Raw genomic sequence first — 27,811 nt, 5'->3', positions numbered from 1 at the left:
CCTTTACTTTGACCTTTAACAATGAGCTACAGCGTATAGATCGATATAATAAAGTCAGACAGACCAATATTAACATTATTATAGTCTTACAGCATATAAAAGCTTGATGTAATAATTTGTAAATTTGATTTAAAATTTAATGGAAACACACATGAATAATGCAGAGAAAATCTCCCAAAATGTATGTATTTTAAAATACACAGAAAAAAAAATCAGAAATCCAAAATCTAATATTCAACACAAACCTTTTATTTGCACTGTGAGGGTCACATGGCTTCATAACACATTTCTTAAAATCAATTTGTGGCTACATCTTCACGTTATGAAGCTATGACACAAAATATTGTTACGCCTTTCACGTCAAAATATCCGAGTGTATATATCTAGTTTAAAAGTATTGCAATAATTCACTGGCACAATCTCTGCTGAGCTGCTGTCGTCGTGGCTGCAGAGGGATTACAGTGTAGACCGTGACAGTATCCAGTATATAATTTGATCCTTCTTAGACTTTGCCCAAAAATCAAAAAATAAAAATAAACTTTGCAAATAAAAAAAAGGTTTACAATCTTTATACACCCTTAAAACAATCAATGGATTGTATCCTTAAACAGAAGATACAAAATATATACATCTTAACAAATTATAGAGAATTTGTTCAACCCGACTCAAATTAGAAAGAAAGTTGGTCATAAATAGAGATTGCTATAGTGAGGAAATGAGGAAGGGCAGCCAACATACAGAATCATTTAAGTAGAGTAGAGTACCTGATGAAAGAACATTGTCCCAACGGGGCAGCTTTGCTTTTCATTCGTCCAAAAAAGAGCAGTTAAAGGCACTTTCAAAAGGTGTTTGAAAACATGGATAGCAGTCAAAGAAACCAAAAGCTTACACAGATGTTCAGACTGGCAGGTGCCAAGTCTGAGTCCAAAAAAAAAAAACACTTTGAAACCACTTATGAAGACAAATCATCAGTAATATGATAATCCTGTTATAAAGTTATGACCCGTGATTGTCAACCAAAACAAAAACGTCTGAATTTGTCCGTCGTAAAAACTTGCCAGGAAGAAAATAACTCTGACCTGCTGCTGAAATGTCATGTGCTCAAAGCTGCTGTAAATTTTATTTGAGCACTTGTCTTTAACCATACTTAGTGTAAAATGAGATATTGCTGCGCCGCTAAAGTTAACATTGGGCAAAACAAGCTGGTCAAAACAAGTTAAAGGGCAATTTTTGTATTTTTCAGCCTGGACCCTTTATTCCCATGTTTTTGTGTCTAAGTAACTAACAGGGATAACAATTTTGAAACTGGTCCAGTATGGAGTGAGAAAATCACAGCCGCTAAACAAGCTGTAATATAACCACTAAGGGCAACTGAGCACTGTCAATTGACGTCCACTAAAAGTGCTTGTTTTTGCCACTGATGGGCTCAGATTGTTACTATAAGTGTCCGACAATTTACAGAAAAGATCCCTATAGAGAAAGACCTTCTTGTTAAAAAGTAAAATCCATATTTTTGGAAACAAGAAATAGCCCAGAAATCGCTACTGGCAAACCAACCAGACTCCATTTAAAAAAACAGTAATTTAAGCATGTGTAGAGTCAGCATATTTTCACATCTAACCACATGAAATGTGTTTATTTCAGCCAAACCAGAGTTGGTGATTGATGGAGCAGTGAAGAAAAGAACCAAGATGGCTTTTGAGTTTTCTTTTGTTTCTGTCGACTCTGAAAGAAGTGTGTCTTACTGTAATAAAACTAGTGTTTTTTTAAATGGAGTCTGGTGGGTTTGGCGATAGCGATTTGAGGGCTGTTTCTAGTCAAACAAAAAGGATCTTACTCCTTACCAAACACATCTAAATCTGTAGGGATCCTTCTCACAATGCTGTCAGACACTTATAATAACAATCTGGAAATTGATGGAAATTGACAGTGGCCAACTGCCCTAATGTTACACTGCAGCTTGTTTCACTGCTGGCAGCTGCAGCCCTCTTGCTCAATACTGGACCAGTTTCAAAAGTGGTTGCTCCATTAGTCACTTGGACACAAAGCAAGAGATACCAGGGTTGAAAAATACCAAAGTTACCCTTTAATACTTTTCAATAGTTGAATAAAATGATACAGTGTCCATTGACGTTCTGAAATAATAATAATAATAATAATAATCTAAAAAAATGCAACGTTTGGATTAATCTCTGCACCTGCCTGAAAGACATTTAACATTTCCTGAAATTAAGATATCTATGTTGCAATACAAGGGGGGCATGGATACAGAACATTCATAACGCTGTCCAAATGAATATGATTAATAGTTCATACACATTATCGTCCTTTCATTTCAGTATTATGAGTAAATATAGATTTTGTTTTGAGTTATCCTCTGTGGCAAATTAACCCATAAATCTGGCAGTGTTAAAGTCACCCTGTAAGCGCGGCGAACGGCGCTCATCCCGTGATTTATTTCTCCTACTGTGTCTTTCCCTAAATCCACAACTTTAACAAACTGCTGTTACTTCCTATATTACACATGCACGTGCCATCAATCCTACGACCTGCTGGTTAAAACAACGCTTCCTTTGACACTCCAGTTGGGAGCAACACTATATCTGCTCTTACAGTATGGCAGTTTGATATTTAAGTTAATTAAATAAGTGACACCTTTGACACATTGCTGATATTAACTATACAATGGAAAAATTTGAAAATAATTGATATTTGAAGTTGTTTGTGTACTTTTAAGTGCAACAAAATGTAATAAAACTAAAGGCTGAGTATTAATTTTATTATTACATTTGGCTAATGATTTCTGACTGACATCTTTGCAAATGTTCCCCAATATTAGGGCCTGAAATAAAATAAGGCAACAGTAATATTTGATCTTTTTACACTAAAACAAACAATTACTCATGGGCCAGCACTGCTAAGAATGTCTCCACTGGGGAGAGTGTGAAATAATCCACAGTTTTTTAATTTGTTGCTGATATGTAAGTGCCGGGTCTTTGTCCACGTTTGCTGGAAAATTAAATTTGCAAGAGAGGGGGCCTCTAGCTCTGGTGTCTCTTCATGTGCAGGGCCAGGTGATCGGAGCGGGAGAAACAGCGGTTACACACGGCACACTGGAAAGGCTTCACCCCGGTGTGTTTCCTGAAATGGCGAGTCAGCTCATCAGAGCGGGCGAAGCGCCACTCACATCCCTCCCAGGAGCAGTGGTACGGCTTCTCTCCTTCAGCAGACGCAAAAAAAAAAAAAAAAAAGAGGCAAAATGAAGCCAAGGCAGACGGACAACACAGTTCCCTCAAGAAATAACACTACTTTAAAAGTGTGGAGTATTTCTACACATTTCAGATGAGTTTCGATAATAACAAAGCTGATACTTTTTCATACACGTGCCTCAACTGTGAGCCATAAATCACAGCGTGTCCTGTCTTTCTCCCCTGCCCCCTTTATGAGAGCTGCAGGCTTTATGTGATTTGACAGCAGTGAGATGTGGGCCAGGTCTGTCAGCACACAGAATGCATCTGCATGCCAAGTACATTTTTCTGCCTGGCAACACCACCACTTTCACCCCAAAATAAGAACTCAAAACATTTTACCTGTGTGGGTCCGAAGATGGGCTTTTAGATGAGAGGACTTGGTGTATACTTTCCTGCACCCTGAAGGAAAAAAAAGTTTATTAAGATCAGTTTACTGTGCTTAAATTTGAGATTTAGGGCTCTAGTTTTGCAGACCGGGCGCGGCGGGGGCGCAGAGCACCTGCGCTTTGCCAACTGGGTGTGGCCAGGCGGATTTTGTAAGTTTGGCACACCGTGCGCCTGGCGCAGCTACTCCTCTTTCCCACCTCCGTCCCTCCTCCGCACGAAGGCGTAATGAGAGTTTACTCAATTCGCCATGGCAGAAGAGAGCAGCAGCGTCAGACGGCCAAACTTCTCCCAGGAGGAAACTTATGTTTTGGTCCGGGAGGTCTGCTCGCAGTGTCCGACTATACGGAACTGCGAGCAGACCTCCACGGGCTGATGATGCAAAGGTAGCCTGGGAGGAGGTCACCACAATTGTAAATCAATGTTGCGTTTCTCTCGTGCGCGCGCTTTCTCTTTCTCTCTCGCAGTCTCACTCTGTTTCTTTTCTTTTGACTTTTCTAAGATGACAGGTGCTGAATATATACTCCCTATCTGATGCTGTGGCTGTTTGTGGTTGGCTGAGAGGGAAGTGAACTCATTAGTTTGCAGCTGTGTTAATCAAATCAGGTTGGGTTTCCATTACGCGTGCCAAACGTGCCAAACGGTGCCAATCCCCTTTGATCTGACATCAGATGTGACGGGACAGTCGATATAGAGATACATTTATGTGCTGATTGCAGATAGTTGCATTGAATAGTGTTTTTTTGGGTATTTATTGCATCGTTAATGTGCCTGATATTCTGGAAACCTGCCTGTGAGGTTTTGGTGACGTGTGCGCACTGTCCGCCGGTCAGCCAAACTTCGGCTTACACCGGCTGCGCTCCGCCTGCGCTGACAGTAGACCTGGTTTCAGCTGGCGAGCTTTTAGCGCACCTTCGGCGAAGCCTTTTGGCACGAAACTGTCACTGCGCCAAGCTGGATCTGTCGACACCTCCCCCTGCTGCGCCGCCACACCCATCTCAGCGCACCTCGGTCTGCCAAACTACCAAACTGAGCGCGCCTCGGGTTGCGCTGCTCGAAACTAGCTCTGCGCGGGGTTCGCCACCCTGCGCCACCTGCGCTGCGCCGGGAAACTAGAGCCCTTAGTGTTCAAAAACTTTATGGTGGTGCAGACTAGACAGAGGTCTGACCTGGAACATCACAGTGGTGAATCCGCCGTCTCTCCAGATCAGGATTATTCCGTCTGTTGTACTTAACAGGGGCGGACTGAGCTAACACCGGGGACAGCGGGCCAACACCTGCCGTCGTCTGAACTGGTGTCAGGCTTAAACGCTGGACTGGCGCAGGACCTGGGCTTTGGACTAATCCAACGTTAGAATTCTGATCTGGGCTCTGGATTGGAGCTACACTAGAAGTCTGTCCTGGATCGATGGGATTGTGGGTCTGAAAAGTTATCTTAGAGGCGATGCTGGCTTCGTAGGAGGGAGGCGGAGAGAGATTGTGGAGGAGCTCCTTCCCCCTGTCTGGACTCGGGGGATCGGAGTTTGGTGGAGAGGGCGGCAAATAGGTGGGTCTCTGCTGATGGCCTAAGTGCCGGTTAAATGGGAAACATTCGTTCTGAGGACCGCCCGTGGGTTTGGCAGAATTCTGCGCTGGGCCTACGTGGACGTTCCCGATGGGAAGACTCAACGGCGCCATGGGGATGGAGTTCAGCTGCGACCCGTGAACAAGCTGCTCCAAGTCAGAGTTCAAAAGCTGAAACAGCGGGACGTCCTGGAAATCTGGCACTTCCTGTTTGATGAAGAATTTACCGCTGGCCGCGTCGGCCGTGCTAAAAGCACCCGGGTATTCTGGGAGTGTTGGCGGCACGGCGTTGTTGCCCTGACAGGTGGGGTGCATCAGAGAGTGTGACGGCTCTGTTTTGATCTGTCTCACAGTCCTGCAGAGGCCGGGGTGCAGGTATGTGACGTCAGGAAGGAGCAGGCTCATGTTGACACTGTATGGAGGGGCGAAGTCCTCGGTGAAAGGCGGCTCTAGCATCAGAGCGCCATCCCTGCACAGCATTTTGGGATTCACAATGTCCTGTTGGTGCGGAGACAAGTAGTTGTCCATCTCGGATTTACCCTGTAAAACAAAAGAGAGGGAATCATTCATAAGTGTTGATTCCAGGGGGGGGGGGCACATGTGCATTTGTCCCCCTCAACAAAACATAAAAGTAGCCGAGGACTTTTATTTTGACAAAATTAAAGATGTTTACACATGGAAGGATTACTAAGCAGGCCTGTTGTGCATAGACCCAGGGGCCCAAAGTGTAAGTGGGACCCTTAACCGCAAAATGTCCCTCAAATTTACACATACTGACCAGGAAAACAATCAAAATGGCCACAAAGAGATGCAAAGGAACCGCAAAGAGACACAAAATGACTACAAAAGGGGGCAAAACAATCACAAAGAGACACAAAACTACTACTAAGATGCAATGTGACGACAAAGAGATGCAAAACAATGAAACAAAATTAGCTAAAAGAATTAAAAAGCGTGTGCTCCTATGTAGGAAAGGTGCGGAGGGGGGAGGGGTGGCCTTTTCATATCTGTGCCCAGGGGCCCACTGTCTAATAATCCGCCCCTGCATTTACACTATAAACTGATGCCGAAAAGACAAAAACTGGAGCATAAAAATTCACCAGAATGCAGGAAAGTGATGCTCAAAAAAAGTGTTTGATGCTGAAAACTTTCTCACCAAGGACCCCCAAATCCCCCTCCCCCCATGTTAAAATGAAACCTGCGTCCTTGGAATAATTAGGTCAGCCATGGTAACATAGCGTTACTCCAAATGCAGTGGCGTCAGCTAATAAGTTTGGGCTCTCACATGAGTTATTGATGTAAAGATATTCTCCTTTATCACATCACAGGCCTGTCCACGGAAATGGCCGGGCCCCTGAAAAGGTCTAGTGAATGGGCCCCCCCTCAAATCTGCTTTACTTATGTCAACACATGTGTCTGCTGTCTCATACTCCCTCCTTGTTTCGATGAGTAAATTTCTCAGGTCATGTGGCATGTTGCCCTCAATTTTTTGGCGACAGCAGTGCACAACAAAATAAATAAAAATAAATTTAAAAATCATACTACTGCATTTTCAGGAGAGGGAGTTATGAAATATATATTATATATTTATAAAAATACAGAATGCAATACAATAAAACTTGATATTATATTTTTACATTTACATTTTTAACAAGTAATGGTGAATATTTTGGTTTTAAATACAATATGGCTGACACTGCTTTTATTTAGGATGAACTTACAGTAAGTATTGCTGGACTCCATGGGCACCCTCAGCAGCTGGGCCCCAGAAAGCTTTCCCATTTAACCCCTCTTATGGGTGGTCGTGCCACTTCATAACGCAAAGAAGATGGAATATATTATGGAACCTGAACGCCTCATCAGTTATCACTACTGTTATTCTAATCATGATTAAAATGCCCAAAAAATACCAGTTATTTAATGCAAAAACTACTGACTATTCTCCACTGATGCTGAAGAACCACAAGACTTATAAAATTAAAAGAAAAACTGACTGCTGTGAATAAATTTGGGGATGCATTTGGGGCCTGCACTTGTGTACACCCTGCCACATCAAAGACACCCCCCTCCACCCTCCACCCCCTCCCTTTACAAGCAGCAGCCGCCCTTCTGAAACAGCCTGAGCTGTTTGGAAATACATGTCTGAAATTAGAACATGCAGTTGCTCTGCAGCGCCATGCATCTCTTTCCTCACAAGTTTCGGGGGAGCGGGTGCAACGTTTCACATCCCAGCCATGCCCTGCCTGTGATCCACTGACTGTCAGCATCAATACAAGACATTCAAAGCGGTCACGTGCTGGGGACACTAGCTGGGAATATTAGAACACAAGCAAATATCCTACAGGCCGGAGTCCAATATTAGGAGGCTTTACATCTTTACATGAAAACAGCCTGTTTTGCTTTGATCAGCAACGTGCAGAATCTCTACGTCAGCGGGCATCAGTAAACACAGTGGCGCTCAGATGCAGAATAAAAACACAAAATGCAATCCCATACCAAATTATAATCATGGAAAGAGGAAGTTCCCGGGATGGCATCCCTCGCGGTGCACAGCACTTGTCCATGATCTTCACCTCTCAGCCCGTCGGCTGTCAGTGGCGCGGGGGTTTTATGGAGAAACTGCGCGTCCTGCCCCGGAGCAACCCAAACATTATTCCTCACGGCAGCGGCCATAAAAGCAGGAGGTACTGTGAGACTATCCGAAATCTTTCACCAATAAATTAAGCATATGTTCTTTTTGGTTTCGAAACAATCTGTACGTGCAGGGAGCCAGCTGTCAACCGTTCATTCTGCCTATTTTGCGCTGGCTTGTCAAATTACGCAACTGCGTGATAGCAGCGCGTCTGCAGGGCGGGGCTCGACATGTACAAAATAAACAGGACAAGCAGGAGATCGGGGCAAGACGTAGTGTAATGAATCCTGAGGTTGTAGGTTGAGGTGAAATGGCTGAAGGTAGAAATAACGCCAAACACGTGGGGTGGAGGGGGGTGAAGAGGGCAGCTGAGGAAGTGTCTGTGTTTGTGTCCATCAGAGAGCAGCTCATTCAGAATAAAGTCAGGCAGTAAATAATTGCTTTAATGGGAGCAGTGTTCCTGGGGATCATGTTAAACAGGCTGAGTGGCTTCTGCAACTCTCATATGACTCATTTGACTCAAAGGTTGAAGCCAAGTAAGATCAGGAAAGTAAAAAAAGTTTAATTACATGCAGTTTTTTCAGGTTAAATCACCAATATTTGACTTTTTAACCTCTCTATGAGGAAATCCAAACTATAAATTCACACACATCTCACCTGGAGTGAATCAAGTGAGCACAACCGCCCTTATCATTTCTTTTTAATGCACTTTTTTTGATTTTCCTTAGAGCCTCCAGCACGCTTGGGTCCTGGTCTGGCATGTTAAAAACGCCACTGCAGTGCAGCTGTCTGTCAGGACTGCATACTTGATGCCAACATTCCTGGGCCAGCAGTGAAGCCTGCACACATACACTGGCAGGGGGATGTTTCCATCAAAATAGCTCAGCATTTCACTCAAATACATTGTGTGTCACATTCAAATGCAGCCACGGTGATCTGTGCTCAACCTGCATGCAGCTGAACTTTCACCTTAACTGCAAATGCTGCATTCAGGTACTTAATTTAACATTTACGTACCTTTTGTCGTGACCTTGTAGGAACTCTGATGTGTTTATCTGCCCCTTTTGTTGTTCTTTACATCCTTGGATGTACTGTAGATATGTGGCTCAGCAGTAAAAAAGAGTCGGTAATCCAACCGCCAGCCCTGTCGAGAACACAGTGACAGCAGCTTTATGCCTCAGCTTAACAAAACAGAACTGACTTGTCAGGGTTTGTTTTTTTTCCCACACAGGTGTATGGTAGTATGTTGATGATATAGTGCCAGTGCAACAAGCTGGAACTGGAAACACTGGTATGCTACGACGCTGGGCAGCATTTCATTACAAGAGGAGAAAAAAACAAGTGTATGAAAGGTTTTTTTTTTTTTTTTTTAATGTGACATTTACTGCCACTCCCATTCCATGTTTGTCTTCAGGCAGTTTTTGTGCTCTTATTAAAATGTTGCACCCACTGAAGGCTTGACTGAACTTGTTTTTAAATGTGAGTGTCTCTTAGGTTGGGTAGGGTCACATGTGAAACCTTAACATATTCTGTTCAGAGTGTAATGTATGAAATGAAATTGTACTTTTCATATACTCGTCAGAACAAAGGGAAAGCCCGCACTCTCATTATGCTCCAGAAATCTTTACTAATTAGACAATGATTCGAGCGTGTCAGCTCTTCATCAGGTCATCTTCAAACCTTAACATATTTTTAATACTGTTCAGAGTGTGATGTATGAAATAAATTGAAGTATTCATATACTAAAAAATCTGATTCACCCAGTGGTTTTGGGGGGATTAAAAGTGGCAGGTCAAGGCCTTTAGCTGTGACACTCTTTATCCTCTTATATTTGTTTTAATTGTAGTGTTATTTTACTTCCTGTCACTTTAATTCCACTTATTTTTTCATACTTTATTATTGTGTAATCTTTATTTAGCTGTAAAGCACTTTGTAATGTTGCCTTTGAAAAAAAATGCTGTAAATATAATATAAAAAGTCACTGTTTTGTTTATCTTAATTGTGATATTATTAATAAGGATGCCACGCAATTGAAATTCCTCAAGCATTATCAGAAAATGCTCACATATTCCTATTTCTCATTATTCAGCTACAAAGAAAAAAAAAAAAAAAAAAAAAAAATCTGAAACATATTCAAACGACTGCTGATCATCCAATTAGGAGCTGATTGATTGCTTGTCATGTGCTGACCTTTCAGAGTGCAATTTAAATCCGTGGATGTCTCAGCTCCAAGAGGAGCAACTGTCATTCTTGGCCGTGGCTCTTCCTGCGCAGCGAATGTGAGCCGAGCCCTCCTCCATATCCCCCCGTATTAAAACCTCACAATATGCCCAACAACTGCACGGCGGAGGAGAGAGAATGCACGGTATGTGCTTACAGCATCACAACTCCTCTCTCCTCTCGCATGGACTAATATGGCCAAGCCAAGAGGGGATGGGACAATAAACACATGCGGGACGTTACTACTGTAAGCACAGGGTGATATTTGATTTTTTGTGTTTTTAAAAGGGGAAAATAACTCCCAGTGAGTGTATGAAAGTGTTTGGTTTGTGAAACTGATACGACCCAAAGTGTGTACATGAATTTGAAGCTCTTATCTCTGTCCGTCTGTGATTAATCTTAAATGTTAGTGTAACACAAGAAATACAAACAAAATCTTATGCTCTATATTTAGTCTGTCTTCGAGCAGGTGCTTGGCACTCCCACCAGAGGGCAATGGTCAGCTGCAGTGGAACTCCACTTGTGCGGTTACGTTCTGTAGCTTTGTACTGCTGAACCATCAAATTAACACAGTTAATGCATTCCAGTTTTATATTGTGTATAATTACCTCCTATAGCCAGCAAGTGGAAACAGCAATGGGATGCTTTTTTATGCAACCATTTGACACTTTCATTTAGTGCCTTTAAGGTTTTCTTAAAGAGATTGAGCATGTATTTGATGACATACAAGATCATTAAAAAAAAAAACAGTGGTTATTTTTATTCTAAATTAAAATCTTGACATGTGTATTTAGGCAGGAGTGATTGTTTTAAAAAGCTTGCTTGGTATATATTATCTTTGACTTCCTATATTCTCTTTAAAACCCCGCATAGGCACTCAGAATTATAATTTATTTGATGTCAGCTGTACAAAGCCCGCCCTTGAAAAAACACAATCAATAATTTCTTCTTTGGCTTTATTATTTCGTCTCAAGTTTGGCTGTGTTACAAGCCGGGCTTGTTGACTCTGTACAGCATTTATCTGATCTGACACAGTTTCATTAGGCATTAGTAATCATTTCCATAGCACACAACATTAGAGTACTCCTGTTTGTAAAACAGCAGATGAGGCTAATGCCGTCCTCTGGGGAGAAATTCAATATAATTCGTTAATTAAATGGAATAATTTAATTACAGTAACTTAGAAAGCATTCATCAATATAATTGTTTCTGGAGCCACCATTATAATTGAGGTTTAAGTGAAAACAAGTCCGTTTCTAATGTTGGTAATGTGCTGACATAGTTCTCCCACCCTCCATTTGTTCCTCTCTCTGATCTTCCACCATGCCGTTTCTCCACAGTGTTTTCGTTTGATAGCCGGCCATACCACATCAGCAAGACCAAAACATTTATTACAGCCATTTAATTTAACCTCTCTACAGGCACGGACAAGAAGACAGAGATGATAGCACAGCCGCACTGAAAGACTCTCGCTGTTCGGCTTCTAATCTGATCCTCTCTACTGCCCTTTCATAAAGACACCAGAGTATTACCCCGACTCCAAACATACCTCTGCCATTTAAACTGTCTTGGATTTCACCACAAAGGCGACCAAATAGAGTCCAATTCATTCTTCAGGGCCAAATAATAAAACATAATTTTAGTCTAATCTGCCTAAAGAATGTCCTCTGTTTGAAGTTGACAGTGCTCTATCTTCTGGGAGGAATAATTGCCTTTTTGAGTACAGCAGGAGAGGCCACTGAGGTAAGCCTGTCGAGGGCCTGCACCTTACAGGTGTGCCCTTGGACAGACAACCTCCTCGTTGTTCTGGAGGGAGAGAGACGGGGAGAGCCAGACTGGAGGAATTCATCTGCCAGTTGAAACTTCACAAGGCACCGGCATCGCAGCGCCACTCTGCATTCTCAAACCACTGTGTGGCCGAAGTGAAGCGAACAATGACACAGTGATCTGCAGTAATTCCTCCTGTCTGCTACAGCTGACAAATTCTTGTTTTATCATTCTGCTGGACAGGTTTGTAAAATCGACCCGGCTGTAATCTGCTCAATTTGAACAACTGCATGTGTGACAAAGTTACTGACAGTTATTGTCCAGACATGTAAACGACACTCCTCGTCTCCTACAGAGCTGCCTCTGTGTGCTTATTCCAACCCCACGTTTGCCTACACAGCCATTGAAATCCTGTGCAGCCATTGATTACAAAGTTAAACATTCATTTCCCAATCATTTGAGTTAAATTGTCGCTATTTGTCAGCTATACGAGATGGTTATTTTGAAGCCTTCTGTCTAAGACAAACTGAATCTCTGCTTCATTTGTCAAACTTCCCCCTGATTTTTAATGGGCCCTATTAATTGAGCAGAGAAATCTGTCCCTTTCTGAACATGGCATTGAAAGCTGCTGAACAGCTGTCCCAGCTCTGGAGAATCATATGGAAGAATGCATTATCGGCCTTGTTTGAATATTCCCTTAGATTTGGAATAATCAGGCAGCTATTCAGCAGTGAGATGGCCACGCACAGATGCCAAAGCACAGCTGAGGGGAGCACAACGGTGTAATGCTGCTCAAACACACACAAAACCGACGGCATGAAAAAAAGAAAACGTGAATAATGCAGGTGCGCTTTATTTCTGTATAGTGTGCTTATCATACATAATAGCTCAGACACTTTCTTTCAGTCCTTTTATCTCCCCTTTTTTCCCTTTCTTCTTCTCTTGTTCAAGGTGATCCTGGCTTTGCATATGGCTGATTAATCTTATTGCACAGCAGCTAACATTGATCACAGAAATGATTAGAAATGCATTAGTCAGCAGACTGTTTGGAGTGGTTGGGTTTAAGTGCTAGTGCCAAGCCATTTTCCATAGGTGTCCATGTTTTTAATTTTGTTATATAGAATTTTGCAAATGGATGCATGCATGCCGCCCAAATACAGCATCAAAGCTTTAATGCTTACAGACATAATTTAATCTCCTAGATGGCAGGCCTGATGGACTGTGTAGAGAAGGCATCCCTGCTAAATTCATTATGCTAAAAGTTGCGAGATCTCACAAGCTGATGAGAAGAGAGACGGAGCAGCATAACCTGTTTGTATTTTGTGCTGTATAAGAAGTCCTGGCTCTGCACTGCAACGCTGATGACAGCAGACTCTGCTCTATCAGAGGGGTTGAGCCTTTTACCAGAGAGCTTTCACCAAGTTAAGCTAACGGTACTGACTTCTACATACAGCTGTACTCATAATGTGGTATTTAGTTTTATTTGATATGCTGTGTTTGTCTTTGTCTCCAAAGAAATATAGTGATCCAGTGTTCAGTCACATACAGCAGGGCCCAATTGTTAAAAAAAAATGTAACCTGGATTATCCGGATTTGGAAGCCCCATGTTTTGCTATCCAGGGTCAGCTAATCCATTTTACTGTTGTGCCTTTTTTACAAAGCACCTGATCCAGATACAAACTTTTCAGGATTACAAAATCCAAATATCCAGCGATCTAAACGGGACAACATATGATGAAGTCATAATGTGGGACAAATATGGTTTTGCATCTTGGGCTCTTAAAATATTAGCAGCCAGTCAGCTAACATTCTGCTAACATACAAATTCGTGTACTTGAAACAATTTAAATTGGTGTGAGATAACGAGGATAGGCAGAGCGAATAATGAAAATAATCATTGGTTTCAGAACTTTCAAGGATGTTGATTTTCTCTTTTCAGTAAGAAGACTGCTGCAGCTAACAAAGAATGCTTTTACAACAAAAATGGCTGTTGGATTTCATTAACTGTACACTTGACTTTTTATGGGAAAAATGGTTTTGAGTGAGTACTTAATACAATCAGATAAACTGGGTCATTTTTCTGAGGTAAAACCAGCTTATTTTAGGCTACTAGGTGCCATAAAATCATGATTTATGCACTCTAAAAATGATTCACTGGCTCAACTTAAAGAAAATAAGGTAACAATTTGCGTGCATCTTTTTAAGTAGTTCCAACTCTGGTATATTGAGTCAATCCTATGAGTCTTTTATAATCTGTCAAACTCAGTTTCGTACAACCAACATGATTTTCTTTGACCTCCAAAAGCTTAATTAAGTTAAACCAACTCAATATTCATACAAAAGTTGTGGTGATGATTAGTGGCCAAATTATTTCATTTAAGATAATTTAAGTTATTTAAATTAATTCCATCCAACTCGAAAATGTCAGAAATGTTTTGAATTTGACCAACTTCTTAAAATAAGTTGTCAATTGACTAAAAACATAATTTTTTTTCATGGTAAGAAACTTCTTCATTTCATACGTTATCCACTAACCCCATGAACCATTTTTCAGAGTTTGCTATTGTGTGCCAGCCTGTAATATTACAGATATCTAATATTTCTGTCACTTAAAAAAGATTAAAGATGATGCAGTGAGTCCCTGTCAGCAACAATACTGTAGCCATCACTGTTACACACAAGCATGTTCATTGCAGACAATAACGCACCAAGGAAACAGGGTGTCTACAGGTACATGTATGAGACAGTTAAATTTTGTGTTTGTTAAGACCTGTTCAAGACACCTTATAACCAAATTTAGGGACAGATTGTTGGACGAATCATGTTTAACTTATTTAAGCATCGCAGGCGAGTAGTATCTATGTGGTCATGTGCAGAGGTAAGTGTTATGTACTGTAGGAATATGGTTATTAGAGTGAGTTAAGTCAGTCTACATTTCGCCAACAGGTAAGTGCAAGTATGAAGTACAATGACAATAATTTAGTTTTTTAAAGAGAAGCTTTTACATAGAAAGGCTTCACTCATTTTGACAAAGAAATTTAAAAAAAAATGAAATTGGATAAAATGACTGTAGTAGTTAAGACCTCAGAAATTCAAATTTAAAACTATTTAATGGCTCTTATGACCTGTTGTAACAGGAATTTAAGACCTTTGAAGACTTTTTAAGGACCTGCAAAGTTGGGCAATCTCTTATAATGAATAGTTAGGTTACATGAATGAATTAATGACTGAACTGTTAACTGGATTTAACTGTCTTTGTGTAATAGATTTAATTGACTGTCCCATTTTACCTGAACATGTCATCTGAGTGACTCAGGGGTTCTTTATATGTTTGGAAATCCAAAGTTTCTCAAGTATTTTCCTTGGCAACACATTTGCTTCATGGAAATATAGCAGAGAACCATCACAAGCTCTGAAAGTAACACTCAAGGTAGTGTTCAGAATTTTAGGTGAGATTTTTGTTGGTAATCTACCAGGAAGTGTCCCAAATTATCCGACTTCACAGGTAGAAAGGTAGCAGGTAGAAACAGCCAGCAGGGCGTCACTTTAAGTGTTTATTTGAGACAGACAACAGCATGGGGGATGCAGTTGTTAGATACAACCTATCGCTGTGTCATTGTAACCAATGTAAAGTGGTGAATGAAAGTTAAAATTAAGTACTTTTTGTTTGATACTGACAGGTATTTGAGGGATTATTTTATCTTTTATATTTATAGTTTTTCTTTACTGTACTGAAAGGCTTAAAAGGCAGCCTACTGTCTACTTTATCACTGTAATGTTTAAAGAAATAAAGTGCAAAATATAAATAAATGTATGCAACCATTTTGTTCCTGAATTACATCCTGAATCCAACTTCCTGCTGGAATCAGGATAGTCCTGATTTTTTTGGATCAAAGGTATCCCAGTCCAACTAAAGGTTTTGAACCACTGAAGGTTTGATCCAGATCAAAAACAAAACTGGATTATATGATCAAATCTGAACATCCCATTTCCAAGATTCCATCTAATCCAATATCCTAAATCTGATCTGGGCCCAGTTAATTACATACTGTTTAACACAGTTTCTACTCAAGTGCGTTTGTTTAAAAAGTGACACTGCCACCTAGTGAGCCAACCTAAGATGATTTGTTGTTTTGCTCTTGAAAGTCAACCAGGATATCCATTTGCTTTGGAAGCGCTGCCGTTTTTTTAATCCCTACAAAATAAAAGTTAAATGCAGAAAAATCCTGCCTTCATCCCGACACACTTTTTGAAGCCATTCTTCATTTTCCCCTGACCTCACTGACTGCAGCCCCTCCTCCTCACTCACGGCTCAGATGCCTCCTTTAATCATTAAACAAAGTCTTTCTTTCTTCACAAAATGCCTTTTCTTCTTCTGATTTTCAGAGGTAATGGAAGTTCAAGTTCGCTCTAAATGCCTTTTAGCTTTTACGTTTGCTGTATGCTACATAAGAACACCCACTCCAAAGCTACACCAGGCTGGGTTCATTATAATGATGTAGTTTGCAGAGATCATAAGCATGAGGGAATGCAGGCGGAAAATAAACCATTTATACCTTTATTTTACAGCTACAAACACAGGTGTAGATTTCAGCGGGGACACTGGGGACATGTCTTTCTTAATATTTACAACATGTGCATTTGTCCCCCCCACCTATAAAAACATCAAAGTAGCAGAGGACCTTTATTTTGACAAAAGTAAACACATTTATACTATGAATTGATGTGGGAAAGGTACTAATTGATGCATAAAAATTAACCAGAATGCAGCAAATTGAGTGTTTGATGCTCAAAATTTTCAAGCTGGGAACCCTCATACCCCCCTTTTCCTTATGTCTCCCCAAAAGTTGGAACAAAACCTACAAGATTTCAAGAATCTAGTCATATTACAAGAACAGCGTTGTGATTTCGTGGAAAAAAAAGTTGTAATATAATGAGAATAAAGTCTTCCTACATCAAGGGAAAAAAAGTCATTATATTATGTGATTAAACTTGTAATTTTACGAGAAAAAACTTTATGCCAGAAATTCATGTTTTTCTCTCATAAATTTACGAGTTTAATCATGTAATATTATGACTTTTCCTCATTAAATTACAACCATATCCTCGTAATATTATGACTTCCTTTTCTTGGATTGGTATGACTTTATTCTCATTTAATAAGGATTTTATTCTTGTAATATTATGACTTTTTTCTCATAAAATTAGGACTGAATTCTCCTAATATTACAGCTTCTTTTTCTTGAAATAGTATGACTTTATTCTCATTAAATTAGGACTTAATTCTTGTAATATTATGGCATTTTTCTAAAAATGATGACTTAACTCCTTACTTGACTTAATTTTCTGTAATGTAGCTCTAATCCTCCTTCGTAATATTAAAAGAGACAAAATAAGAATAAAAAAAAGGAATAAATCACACAATCATTTAAATAAATAATCTTGTACACTTTTCCAAACAGTAAAAAGCGCTTCAACACATAGCAAAGGGACATCTTTACAATTAAAAACATGGCATCCCTTCAGCAGCGGAGGTGCAACTCATAAGGGTCCCACCAAGACAACTCTTGCCACATGTTCAACACTCCCCATTAAAAACCTGGGGAAATTAATGAGCTTCCATTGGCACCCTCACAACAAAGGGATCTATAAAGCAGCCTTAATGTTCTCAGGGAAACTTTACTCTTCAGTAGTTCCCAATCAACCGGTAGCAGCAGATTTTGTTTTATTTCCCTTGTAACCTACAACAGGAGCTAAAAATGCAACTCACTGCAACTTTACATAAATGTTATCCTTGATTGGAATCGCTTTAAGCTCTTTCTTAATCAAAGATGTGTCGATAATTAACCATGTCAGGCTGTCAGAATGTAATTACGTGTAAATAAAATGTATATCTTTAAATGAAAGCTGAGTGGTGTGCTTTCAAAAATCTATAAATGTGCTAAAGTATTGCCAAACGACATTAATTTGTTGTATGTTCACAGTTCTGCTAAAAGAGCTGTAAAAAAAGGCTCAAATGGTGTACATGGAGAACAAAACCCTCTCATGTTGTGAGCATTGATTTGTACTTTCTACCTGCTTGTACACAATTAAGAACACTTAGGAATCAAAGAGCGCAGAGGTTTGCAGAAAGGTATTAATTAGAACTTTATTTATGCAGATGCTTTGTAAATTTGCATAAAAAGCAATTCCACAGATGGGTTTATGGCAGTAATGACTGTTCCAGTCTGCAATAAAACATCTGCTTAATCACAACAGAGACAGTCAATGGCTGCTGTGAAAACAGGCTGTCCAAGTACATCTCAAAGAAAGTACCGAGGTGAAGAGCCGGCGTGGACAGGTAAGGAAAAAATAGTAAAGAGATTTAGGGGAGAGAAAAAAAAAAAAAAACCTGTTCAAAAGCAGTGTTAGTTAAAAGAGACACACTTCTCCCAAACATTTGCTGGTGGTACTTTGAGTGCTCTGATGTTGAGAAAAATACCCTTATCGTGTTGGCAGAACAATCCACTTACTGTGTCTAAGAGAAGAGAGAATTTTGTTCCAAGTCAAGCCAAGTCTTTGTCTATGTGTGCCAACTATTTTGAAAATATTCCACTTTGTGTCTTTTTAATCCACGAGAGCCACACACAGATACGAGCCTGTGCACAAACACACACACACACTCCCTCACACACACATACACATACATACACACAGCAGTGTGGCTGCAAGGTCACTCCAAGTATTGATAAATCACCCAGCTGTGATTCCCTCCTGACAGCTCAAACTAACATCAAGCTGGATGGGGGAGAACAAAAGACCATCAAGCGGCCCTTTTCCTGACACTTTTATTCAATCACGGCCAGATTGCTTACGACAGCACCAGCAGCTGTTTCGTCTTCATCTTTCCCCATTTGATAAAGCGTGTCAAGTCATATTTCTGTAAGTACTTCACCTCACCCCATACTGTGCAGATCTGCAGCGATTCGGCATATGCACATTCCACATGAGGGGATCGTCAAATGGGTCAGGGAGTAATGACACCCCTCTGAAGGTCGCAGCACACTGGCGTGGGGGGTGGGAGCAGGTAGGGTGGGTGGAGAGGGGGGGGCGACGACAAAGCAACAAGCTGAAGGTCAAAGATAAGAACAGCCACAGAGATATCTAAGATAGCCGGCAGAAATTAAACAATGAGGGAAAGGCAGTCGGGCTTTGATTGCGTGATTGTGTTGTTTAAGAGAGAAGGAGGGGGGGTTGTTGGTGCTTGGGATTGTTATTTTGGGATCGCCATCCCGTTCAGGGCTCTTCTGTTGACCTTGTTCCTCATGGGATGGAGGTGTGACAGGACAGAGAAATACTGCAGATGTCTATTGTTTGTTTGTGATCAGACATCAGCCCACGCAGAAATGAGATTTCCATTTCGCAACTGCCTTTAATGTTTACATTAAGATTGCCTTTACAGGCCCCTGGTTTCCTGCGCAAGTGTCTGATAACAATTACAGGTGTTTGAGTTTATTATAGAGAGGATGAATGCCGTATTTATAAAATAATGACTGCATCCAAGGACGAAGTACTCGACTGCCGGGCTCTGATTATTTTTATGCAATTATTTGAGGTCATTAAGTCACGTAAGTGTTATAAATACAACAAGGTACTATCCTTGTTGCCTATTATGTCGTGATTACCTGCACAAACTTTGTAGAAAATTAACAAAAATATTAATACTAACTAGAAAAGTGCACTCAGAGGGGGCAGATATCAAGCAGGTGGCCGTGACCATTCAACACAATTCATGTAATTCCAGCGGACGTGCTGTAGCGTGTTTCAAAGGGGCCCAGAAACTAATAAAATACTAACACCATGCTATTTTTGACAGAGACACAGCATGTCACACAGAGCAGATTGATTCCTCCTGCTAACAGGCACTGGATGTAAAAGATAGATACAATCTAATCATAAGGATGAATGTATTTTCAATGACGAAAACACAGCAACAAATCTTTAATCCATGTCATTCATAACTAGACTTTGAATCGTATTAACTTTGTCTGTAGGCTACAGCAGAACAAAGTAGGAAATAGACAAAAAAAAGAAATCATTTCACTTCATAGCCTGCTAACTTCCTTATGATAGAGGCACAAATATCGAGGGAAAAATGACTACAAAAAGTCTACAAAATCTGGCAGGCAAAAACGCTCCACTACTGAAACAATAAGGTACTTAACTTTAGTGGATCAGAACATTTAAGGTATGAAATTCTTCCAAAGATGCTCCGGTTCAAAATGAGACCAAACCTTTCTATGGATGGCAGGTTTAAATCACATCGAAGGCCAAAATGGGTCCTGCAACACATGGTAGGCTTGTTGTTTTTAACCCAGCCAATTTCTGGAAACCTTGCGGTCCCTACCAGTCAGTTAAGAGGAGTAAGAGCCCAGTGTCACTCCGAAGTCGTCGAAATCCAATGCTTGCGCAGTGTCTTGTGGCGTAAGGAACCAACAAAATAGGCGTCATTTCATGTCGGCATGATATGTGGGTGGTTGCCGATATACTTTAACTGTGCCCGTCGGTGTCAGGGAAACAAGGCGGGACAAGGACGAAAGTTAAGGTGCCGAAAGTCCATGTGGGGCTGGTGGGAGGGATGATGGATGGGTCCAACAAACATTGACTTTCACCCGAGAGAGTGGTGTTTGCATCCCGTAAGATTCTCAAGCCAAACCCTGTTCTTTTTTTCCTAAACCTAACCACGTGGAAAAAAACATCGATACGTGGTGTTGTACCAACGAAGTGAGTTTATTTTGAAAGAGACTGTATGTAAACGTTAAATTTCCTGTGAAAACCGAAGTATATCTTGAAAGAGGAGAACTTTACACGGTGTCCCAGAACCTCAACAACCAACACACCCAGGGTACTTTGCACGTCATATCTGGACGTGGAAAGTCCATGACCAAAACGTCAATATGTGACGAGGTTGGAGTGAGAATGTATTGGGAGTAAGGAGTCAGAAGTCAGTGACGGTATAAAGCAGTGAATAAAACAGGTTTTTCAACAATTGTGTTTCACCGCAACCACTAGAGGTCCTTCAGCATTCAGTCATACATGTGCACAAAAAATATGAGGCTGATTGGTCCAGTAGTTTGTTAAATTAGCTGCAGACAGATGGAAACACACTGCACACACACACTCATGCACACATGTAACCAAACGATGATGCCCTCCAGGCTCAAGCCTTCCGGATATAATAAAAATACAGCCGTTTCTATCTTCTGCTCTCATGTATGCCGAACAAAAATAGCCTTCCCTGACTGGACAATCTAGCGTGTATCAAACTTCCATCATACATCATTAGAGAAGGAAGAGTCACATGAACTGCAGCTCGTGCAAACTGTGTCACTGGGAAGATACACTAACACACCTGCTCAAGCCACATCTGAAAAATGTCTCAGGATCACCTCTTCAGCATCTTTCCGGAAAATAAAACAAATGAGATCTTCTAACTCAGGTGCTATTTTGGCCGGAGTGAACGGCCACTAGTTGTGTGTGGTAAAAGAGACATGTAAATCAGGTGGAATGTGGGAGACGCTCATATCAAAAATGGGACAGCTCACTCCACTCAGACTTGGCCTGGCTCCCAGGAATGCAGTTAGCTAGCACACAATCACTGCCTATTCACGGTGGCACAGCTGCTGTGGACATATGTTCCCCACCAAAGGAGGAGGACATCAACCAGGCACACCTTGAACAGGTTAGCAGATGAATGGCGTTCAGTCCTTTGACAGTCTGCCCTCGTCTCGTCGTATTTTCCCTTGCTCAACAAATAAGTTCCTCTCCAGTGTGGCCTAAACTTTTCCCATTCATTCATCCATGACAAACTGAGGGCATAAACACGGCAGGAACAATATCCTATGATAGATGTCGTTGCTTCTGTAAGTAAATACTGGAAACTGGTGAGATTGCTCGATCATTTGGGGCGTTTCTGAGGGACAATGAACCTCACGGAAAAGTAATAAGGAATATTAATAAAGCGCATACAAAGACTTTTTTCCTAGCCCTCAGCAAATGACCAAATGTGAGGGAAAAGATTACATTTATTCATAGCTGTCTTTCATCAAGAAGCTTAAAACCCAAACTTCCAATGTAACCCCAAATTATATGCATATTGAGCTGACCTCTTTCACCCTTTTTCTTAAAGCCAGGGAGGAGGTGTGATATGCAAAAACCCACAGATCCTTCAGCTCATCATTTAGACGATTTCAGCACTTTTGCTTTTCCAGCTGTCCAAGGGTGATCACGTTAGTCACTAATAGATAAAAAGGAAGCTCCTCTATTAGCATGGAGGTCATATGTGAAATGTAGAAAAAAAAAATCTCACACCTTGCTGTCACTGCAGTCAGAGAAAAAAAACAACGTGATTTACACTTGAAATTCACTTGATGCAATGTCAAACACTTTGAATCGAGAGACAGAGAAAGCGGCAGATAACTGCGATCCATTCTCACATTATCCATTGTTAACACTCGTGCTTTTGTCACCCATCTCTGCAGCTATGACCTATTAGCTTTAGTGAAGTGCTCTGAGGCCACAGAGCCATGTGAAGGTTGTTCACCCATCCAACAGGGCCATTTACAGGAGAGAGACCCCAGAGCCGAGCCGCGGCAGCTCTCTAATGACTCTATCAGCTACACTGATGGGAGCAAATGGCACCCAGAGATTTCAGCACATTCCCTGAGCATGCATTACATTTGCTCTCCTTATTTTCGTTATGGTGTTGGAACGGTAATACATAAGTATGCATGTAAGGGCGATGTAAAACAGTTGAAAATACACCAGAGCAATATCAGATTTTCATTTTTAAAGGAACAGTGTGTAAGATTTAGGGGGATCTAAGGGGCATCTAGCGGTGAGGACTGCGGACTGAAACCAGCTGAAACTTCTCCTGGTTTGGATTCCTTCAGTGTTCATTGGTCAGGAGGTTCTTACCAGGAGCCAAATTATTCACAGGTCTTTTCTTCTCAAAAAAACAAATGGACCATGTGATTAAAACTGGTGAAAACACTGAATAAAGCAGGTTCATGTTACAAATCGGTGTTTCAACACCTCACAGACGAGCCGCTAGCCCAGCACCTGCTAAAGTGTGCTCACCTCTTTCTCCTCTGATAATGTAAGACCCAGATGTTAAGGAGGTTGTGGAGCCAAATTATCCGCAGAGGTCTCTTCCTCTCCTAAACAAACAGACCAGGTGATTTAGAAAAAAACACTGGATAAAACAGTTTCACATTAAATTAAAAAAAAAGATGTTTCTCCAACACATCAGATCATTGGAGACAGTCCGCTAGCCCTGTACCTGCTATGATGTGCTCACCTTTTCTTCTCTGGTAACTTAAGATCAAGATGATCAGGAGTTTTTTTTTTACCACAAACCGAATTATAGACTAAGATCTCCTCCTCTCCAAAACAAACCATGCAATGTGATTAAACCAGTGAAAACACTGAAAAAGCAGTTTCATTTTTAACATGTCGTAGACAAGCCGCTAGTCAAGCACCTACTTAAGTGTGCTCACCTCTTTTTCCTCTGATAACTTATGATCCAGATGTTCCGGAGATTGTTACTGGGAACCAAATTGTTCGCAGAGGTCTCTTCCACTTTGAAACAAACGGACCAGGGGTCTCATGTATAAAACAATGCAAAGGATCCATATTAAAAATGTACATATGGAAAAAAGCCAAAAATGGCATGCCAAAAGATATTCAACATTTTCTATAATCAGGCTTTTACCTCAACCTCTGCGCCACCAGTTTCTCGTCTCTAAAATGTTTATTAGGATGGGTCAAAGTTTCTCCCATCAAGTCTATTTTTATAGATCACAACTTTTGCGTGTGAAGTGGCACACACTTCTTTCAGGCCTCGTTTTGTGTGTACGCAATGTTTATAAATGAGATCCCAGTGATAACTTAGGATCCCGACGTTTAGGAGGTTATCCACAGAAATCTCTTCCTCTCCGAAACAAATGGACCAGGTGATTTCATAAAGACACTGAATAGAGGAGTTTCACATAAAAAAAAAAAAAAAGGTGTTTCTTCAACACACATGTCTTGTCAGAGACAGTCCGCTAGCCAAGCACCTGCTATTGTGTGCTCACCTTTGTTCTTTGATAATATTTTTTTTCTGATAACTTGAGATTCAGATGATCAGGAGATTTTTTACCATGAGCCAAATTATGTGCAGAGGTCTTTTCCTTTTCAAAACTAACAGACAGAGAGATTAATACCAGTAAAATTACTGAATAAAGCAGTTTCATATTACAAATACGCAGACTAACCACTAGCCCAGCACTTGCTAAAATGTAAACTTAAGATCCAGATGTTAAGAAGGTTGTTACAGGGAGCCAAATTATCCGCAGAGGTCTCTACCTCTCTTCAACAAACGGATCAGGTGATTTAGTAAAAACACTAACTAAAACAGTTTTACATTTAAATTTTTTTTTAAAAATCTGTTTCTTTGACACTTTGGCTCATTGGAGAAAGTCCACTAGCCCAGCACCTGCTGTTGTGCGCTTACCTTTGTTTCTTTCATAACTTAAGATCTATTAATTCATAAAGCCCAATATCACAAATCACAATTTGCCTCAGAGGGCTTTACAGCATACAATATCCCTCTATCCTTGGATCATCACAGCAGATAAGGAAAAGCTCCCCAAAAAACCCTTTAATGGGAGAAAAAATGGTAGAAACCTCGGAAAGAGTAAGTGAGGAGGGATCCCTCTTCCAGGGCGGACAGACGTGCAATAGATGTCATGTGTCTAGATGATCAGGAGGTTGCAACCTCTGCCGAACTCTTTTCTTCTTCAACACAAACAGACACAGAGATTTATACCGGTACAAATAATGAATAAAGCAGTTTCATGTTAAAAAATAAGTGTTTTTCCAGCGGTGCTCATCGCAGAGGGGCTGCTAACTACGTTGTTTGATGTTTGGTTTGTCCATTCTGAGGTATCGTAGAAACATGGTGGTGCAACATGGTAATCTCTGTAGACAAGGACCCGCTCCCTATTTAGATATTAACGGCAAAGGTAACGAAAACCCAACAACTCTTATTATCAGGTGCTCCTACACCAAAGAAAGCATACTTATTATATTCTATTCCATTTCTGCCAATAAATCCCCCTCAATCCTTCACACTGCCATGTTCACTGACCCCCCTTTATACACACACACACCAAGTTTACTTTCAAGTTAATACAGTATGACGCCACCACCATCTTAAGTTGCAAACACATCTTCAAATGATCCGTTAGCTCTTTAACCTAAATACAACCTCGGTATAATTATTGTGATTTCCAAGGGAAGCTGGGTTGATCTTGCACCTCAATCCAACAATTACAGGAAACTATGTGTAAGATAAAAACAGAATATGTGCTTCCCTTTGTGGGAGATGGTGCGAAGTCACAGGAGTATTCATTAAGGCCTTTGTGTCCTGTTTGAAATAGTGCTGTTAAAGGCTTTAGCTGTGGGCATCTCTCTGGAAGAGATATAATGATCCTCCAATTAGAGACAGAATCATGAGACCTGTTTATTAGTCCTAATTCATCTCCTCATTGTGCTGAGCATATCAAATACCACAGAGGAAAAAAAAAAATCAACAATTTGCCCACCATAATTACAGATCTATTAATAGTTTCACAACAATGACAAGCAAAGCTATTCACATCATTTTCTACAGTCAAGAACAATACCGCAGCACTGTCAACGTATCCATTAAAGCCTGCATTTATACCAGCTCAGTGACATCTTGCATTTCAAAGATGACTCTGAGCCTCTTCAGATAAATTACACTTTTTCATTAACCAGAATGGTTTGGGTATTATTAATTCTAAATGGATTTTCAGACACCTCTCTACATTTGTAGCTTATCATACAATAGCAGGCTTTTGTGGCTGTAAAGGTATTTTCAATTAAGAACAAGAAAATGAAAAGAAAAAAAAACTGCGATGCATTGTTGGGGTTTCTGTTTCGGGAGTCTGAAAAAGGGATACAACACAATGACAAATGAAAATGCTAATTCCTGACTAGAAATACACAAGTTAACATTCAGCAAAGCTCAGGACATATAAACCTGGAGACTCTTGTCCTCCTCAGACATCCCTGAGCCATAAAATGAGAATAAAAGATGATGACAAAAACCAAACGTGCATTCAGGTTATCTGTGGTAGATCTGCAAACAATTACAGTTTGTACACTAAACTATGTAAGCATGATTGTACAAAGGTTAAGAAATACAGATTTAATAAATGTTATATGTCAGCAGCGATTAGGCTTAGTCTACTAACACAACTTTTTTTGCCTGCACTCTATCAGCTGTAAAGGTCCAGTTATACATTTTTGTGCAAATCTTCCATCACCATTTTGCAAATATCAAGCTGACCTTTCACTAATTTACAACATTTTTGTATAAATTCCATGTTGCCAAATCTCCCCTACAAATAAGTATCATTAGACTGTGAGTGCTGGATGGCATTTTCTTTTGCCAGGCAGCAGGTAGGCTCAGTCACAGTTCAGGTAATGTATCATAGTACTGGTCATGGTGTGCAATAAATACTGTTTTAGTAACAGCCAAGGTGCAAACAGTGCCATGGTACAGTAATGTCTTCATAGCAGGCCTACAATGTGTCCATATGCTGTACAATTTTGCTGTATTTGTCAGTGTATGGTGGGTTGTGCTTCAATAATACTACAACATAAAATCCATGGTACAAATAGTCGACTGTGTGGATTACTGAATGGGTCTCACAAGCATAGGTCCAAGGACCTAAAAGTGTCAGTGGCATCCCCTGGCCTTTTCCTAAAAACTGCCATTCAAATTATCACTTACTAAAAGAGAAGAGACTCACAATGACCAATAAGCCACACAAGTAGATCACAAAGATCTGCAAAGAGACATAAAATATCGACGAAAACAGGCAAAATAAAGATTTTGTCTCTTTGTGTTTGTTTTGCCCGTTTTCATAGACTAATACACTACAAAGAAACACTAAAAGACTACAAAGAGACTAAATGACTACAAAGAGAGACTAAATGACTACAAAGAAAGAAAAAAAATGACTACAAAGATACACAAAATGACTACAAAGAGACTAAATGACTACAAAGATACACAAGATGACTACAAAGAGAGACTAAATGACTACAAAGAAACACAAAATGACTACAAAGAGAGACTAAATGACTACAAAGTGACACAAGATGACAAAAAAACCCCTGAAAATTACCTGAAAGAAACACTTCAGAGAGCACAAAACAACCACAAGGACACACAAAATGACTACAAAGAGTCAAAAAACCACAAAAAGATTCATTATGACTACAAAGACACACAAAACCACCACACTGTGTGTCTCGCTCCTATGTAGGAGAGGTCATGGGGCTCCTTATACACAGGGTTCTAACATATTTTCACCAATGAATTTTCACGACTTCTCCATATAGTCACACTTGAGTTTTACGTTCATTTAAACTGTCTTTCATTTCCCCTGTTTTTATACGCTTGAGGGTTTTTATCAGTTCTTTTAAAAGTTGTCTTCATGTTTTAACTATTGACATGTAAAGATCTTAGTAATTCTGTTTTGAAAAGCCCTTTATAAAGATTAGTATTATTATACTATCATTTTTTGATTGATTTTTTTTTTTTGTTTTGTTTAATGCTGTCTGCCAGAGTAGACATGTGAAAAACTCCTTAAAAAAATCCATGTTTAAAAAAATTAACTTTATATTTTGTTTTCATGCCTAAAGAAGAATAAAAACACTTGTAAGTGTGTGTTTGCTAACCTTTATTTTGAGCTCTGTCAGCTGAGGTGTCCTGCTGCTAACCGCCAGACCACTCAAACAGGAGCCTGTAGGAGCCGCGGTGAACTTCCGGAACACGAAACGGAAGTGCGTCAGAGGATGCGCGTGGTAAGAAAAGCTTAATTAGTGTAACGGACCGCCTATACCTTATTGATAGCTATAAAACTTTAGCTTAAAA

At 40.3% G+C, this 27,811-nt stretch overlaps 1 protein-coding gene across 4 annotated transcripts; it reads right to left on the bottom strand.

Annotated features, from left to right (window-relative positions):
- Nucleotides 1–230: 230 nt before the first annotated feature.
- Nucleotides 231–27,646, bottom strand: klf5b (Kruppel-like factor 5b). 4 transcript variants are annotated; one of them, XM_050049846.1, is made up of 6 exons: nt 27,616–27,646; nt 22,936–23,015; nt 7,695–8,974; nt 4,805–5,738; nt 3,591–3,650; nt 231–3,220 (listed from the first exon to the last, which is right to left on the bottom strand). In XM_050049846.1, the coding sequence occupies exons 3-6, from the start codon at nt 7,869–7,871 to the stop codon at nt 3,042–3,044; spliced, it is 1,350 nt and encodes a 449-aa protein (XP_049905803.1). In that variant the 5' UTR covers nt 7,872–8,974; nt 22,936–23,015; nt 27,616–27,646; the 3' UTR covers nt 231–3,041. The 4 variants fall into 4 exon arrangements, with proteins under 4 accessions (XP_049905803.1, XP_049905802.1, XP_049905804.1 ...); XM_050049845.1 differs by lacking the exons at nt 22,936–23,015; nt 27,616–27,646 and having other exon boundaries at nt 7,695–9,413; XM_050049847.1 differs by lacking the exons at nt 22,936–23,015; nt 27,616–27,646 and having other exon boundaries at nt 8,848–9,413.
- Nucleotides 27,647–27,811: the final 165 nt, after the last annotated feature.

The sequence above is a fragment of the Epinephelus moara genome, chromosome 7 (assembly GCF_006386435.1).
Source record: "Epinephelus moara isolate mb chromosome 7, YSFRI_EMoa_1.0, whole genome shotgun sequence".
NCBI classification, from domain to species: Eukaryota; Metazoa; Chordata; class Actinopteri; order Perciformes; family Serranidae; genus Epinephelus; species Epinephelus moara.
This window is presented reverse-complemented; position numbering and strand designations above follow the sequence as displayed.

What these genes read in the sequence shown, in the direction of transcription:
- klf5b (XM_050049846.1), bottom strand. Translation starts at nt 7,871, where the DNA reads ATGGCCGCTGCCGTGAGGAATAATGTTTGGGTTGCTCCGGGGCAGGAC. An exon ending in CTTTCCATGATTATAATTTG is followed by an intron (nt 5,739 to 7,694) that starts GTATGGGATTGC and finishes TTTGTTTTACAG; the next exon opens with GGTAAATCCGAGATGGACAA. An exon ending in TCACCACTGTGATGTTCCAG is followed by an intron (nt 3,651 to 4,804) that starts GTCAGACCTCTG and finishes TTTTTCCTTCAG; the next exon opens with GGTGCAGGAAAGTATACACC.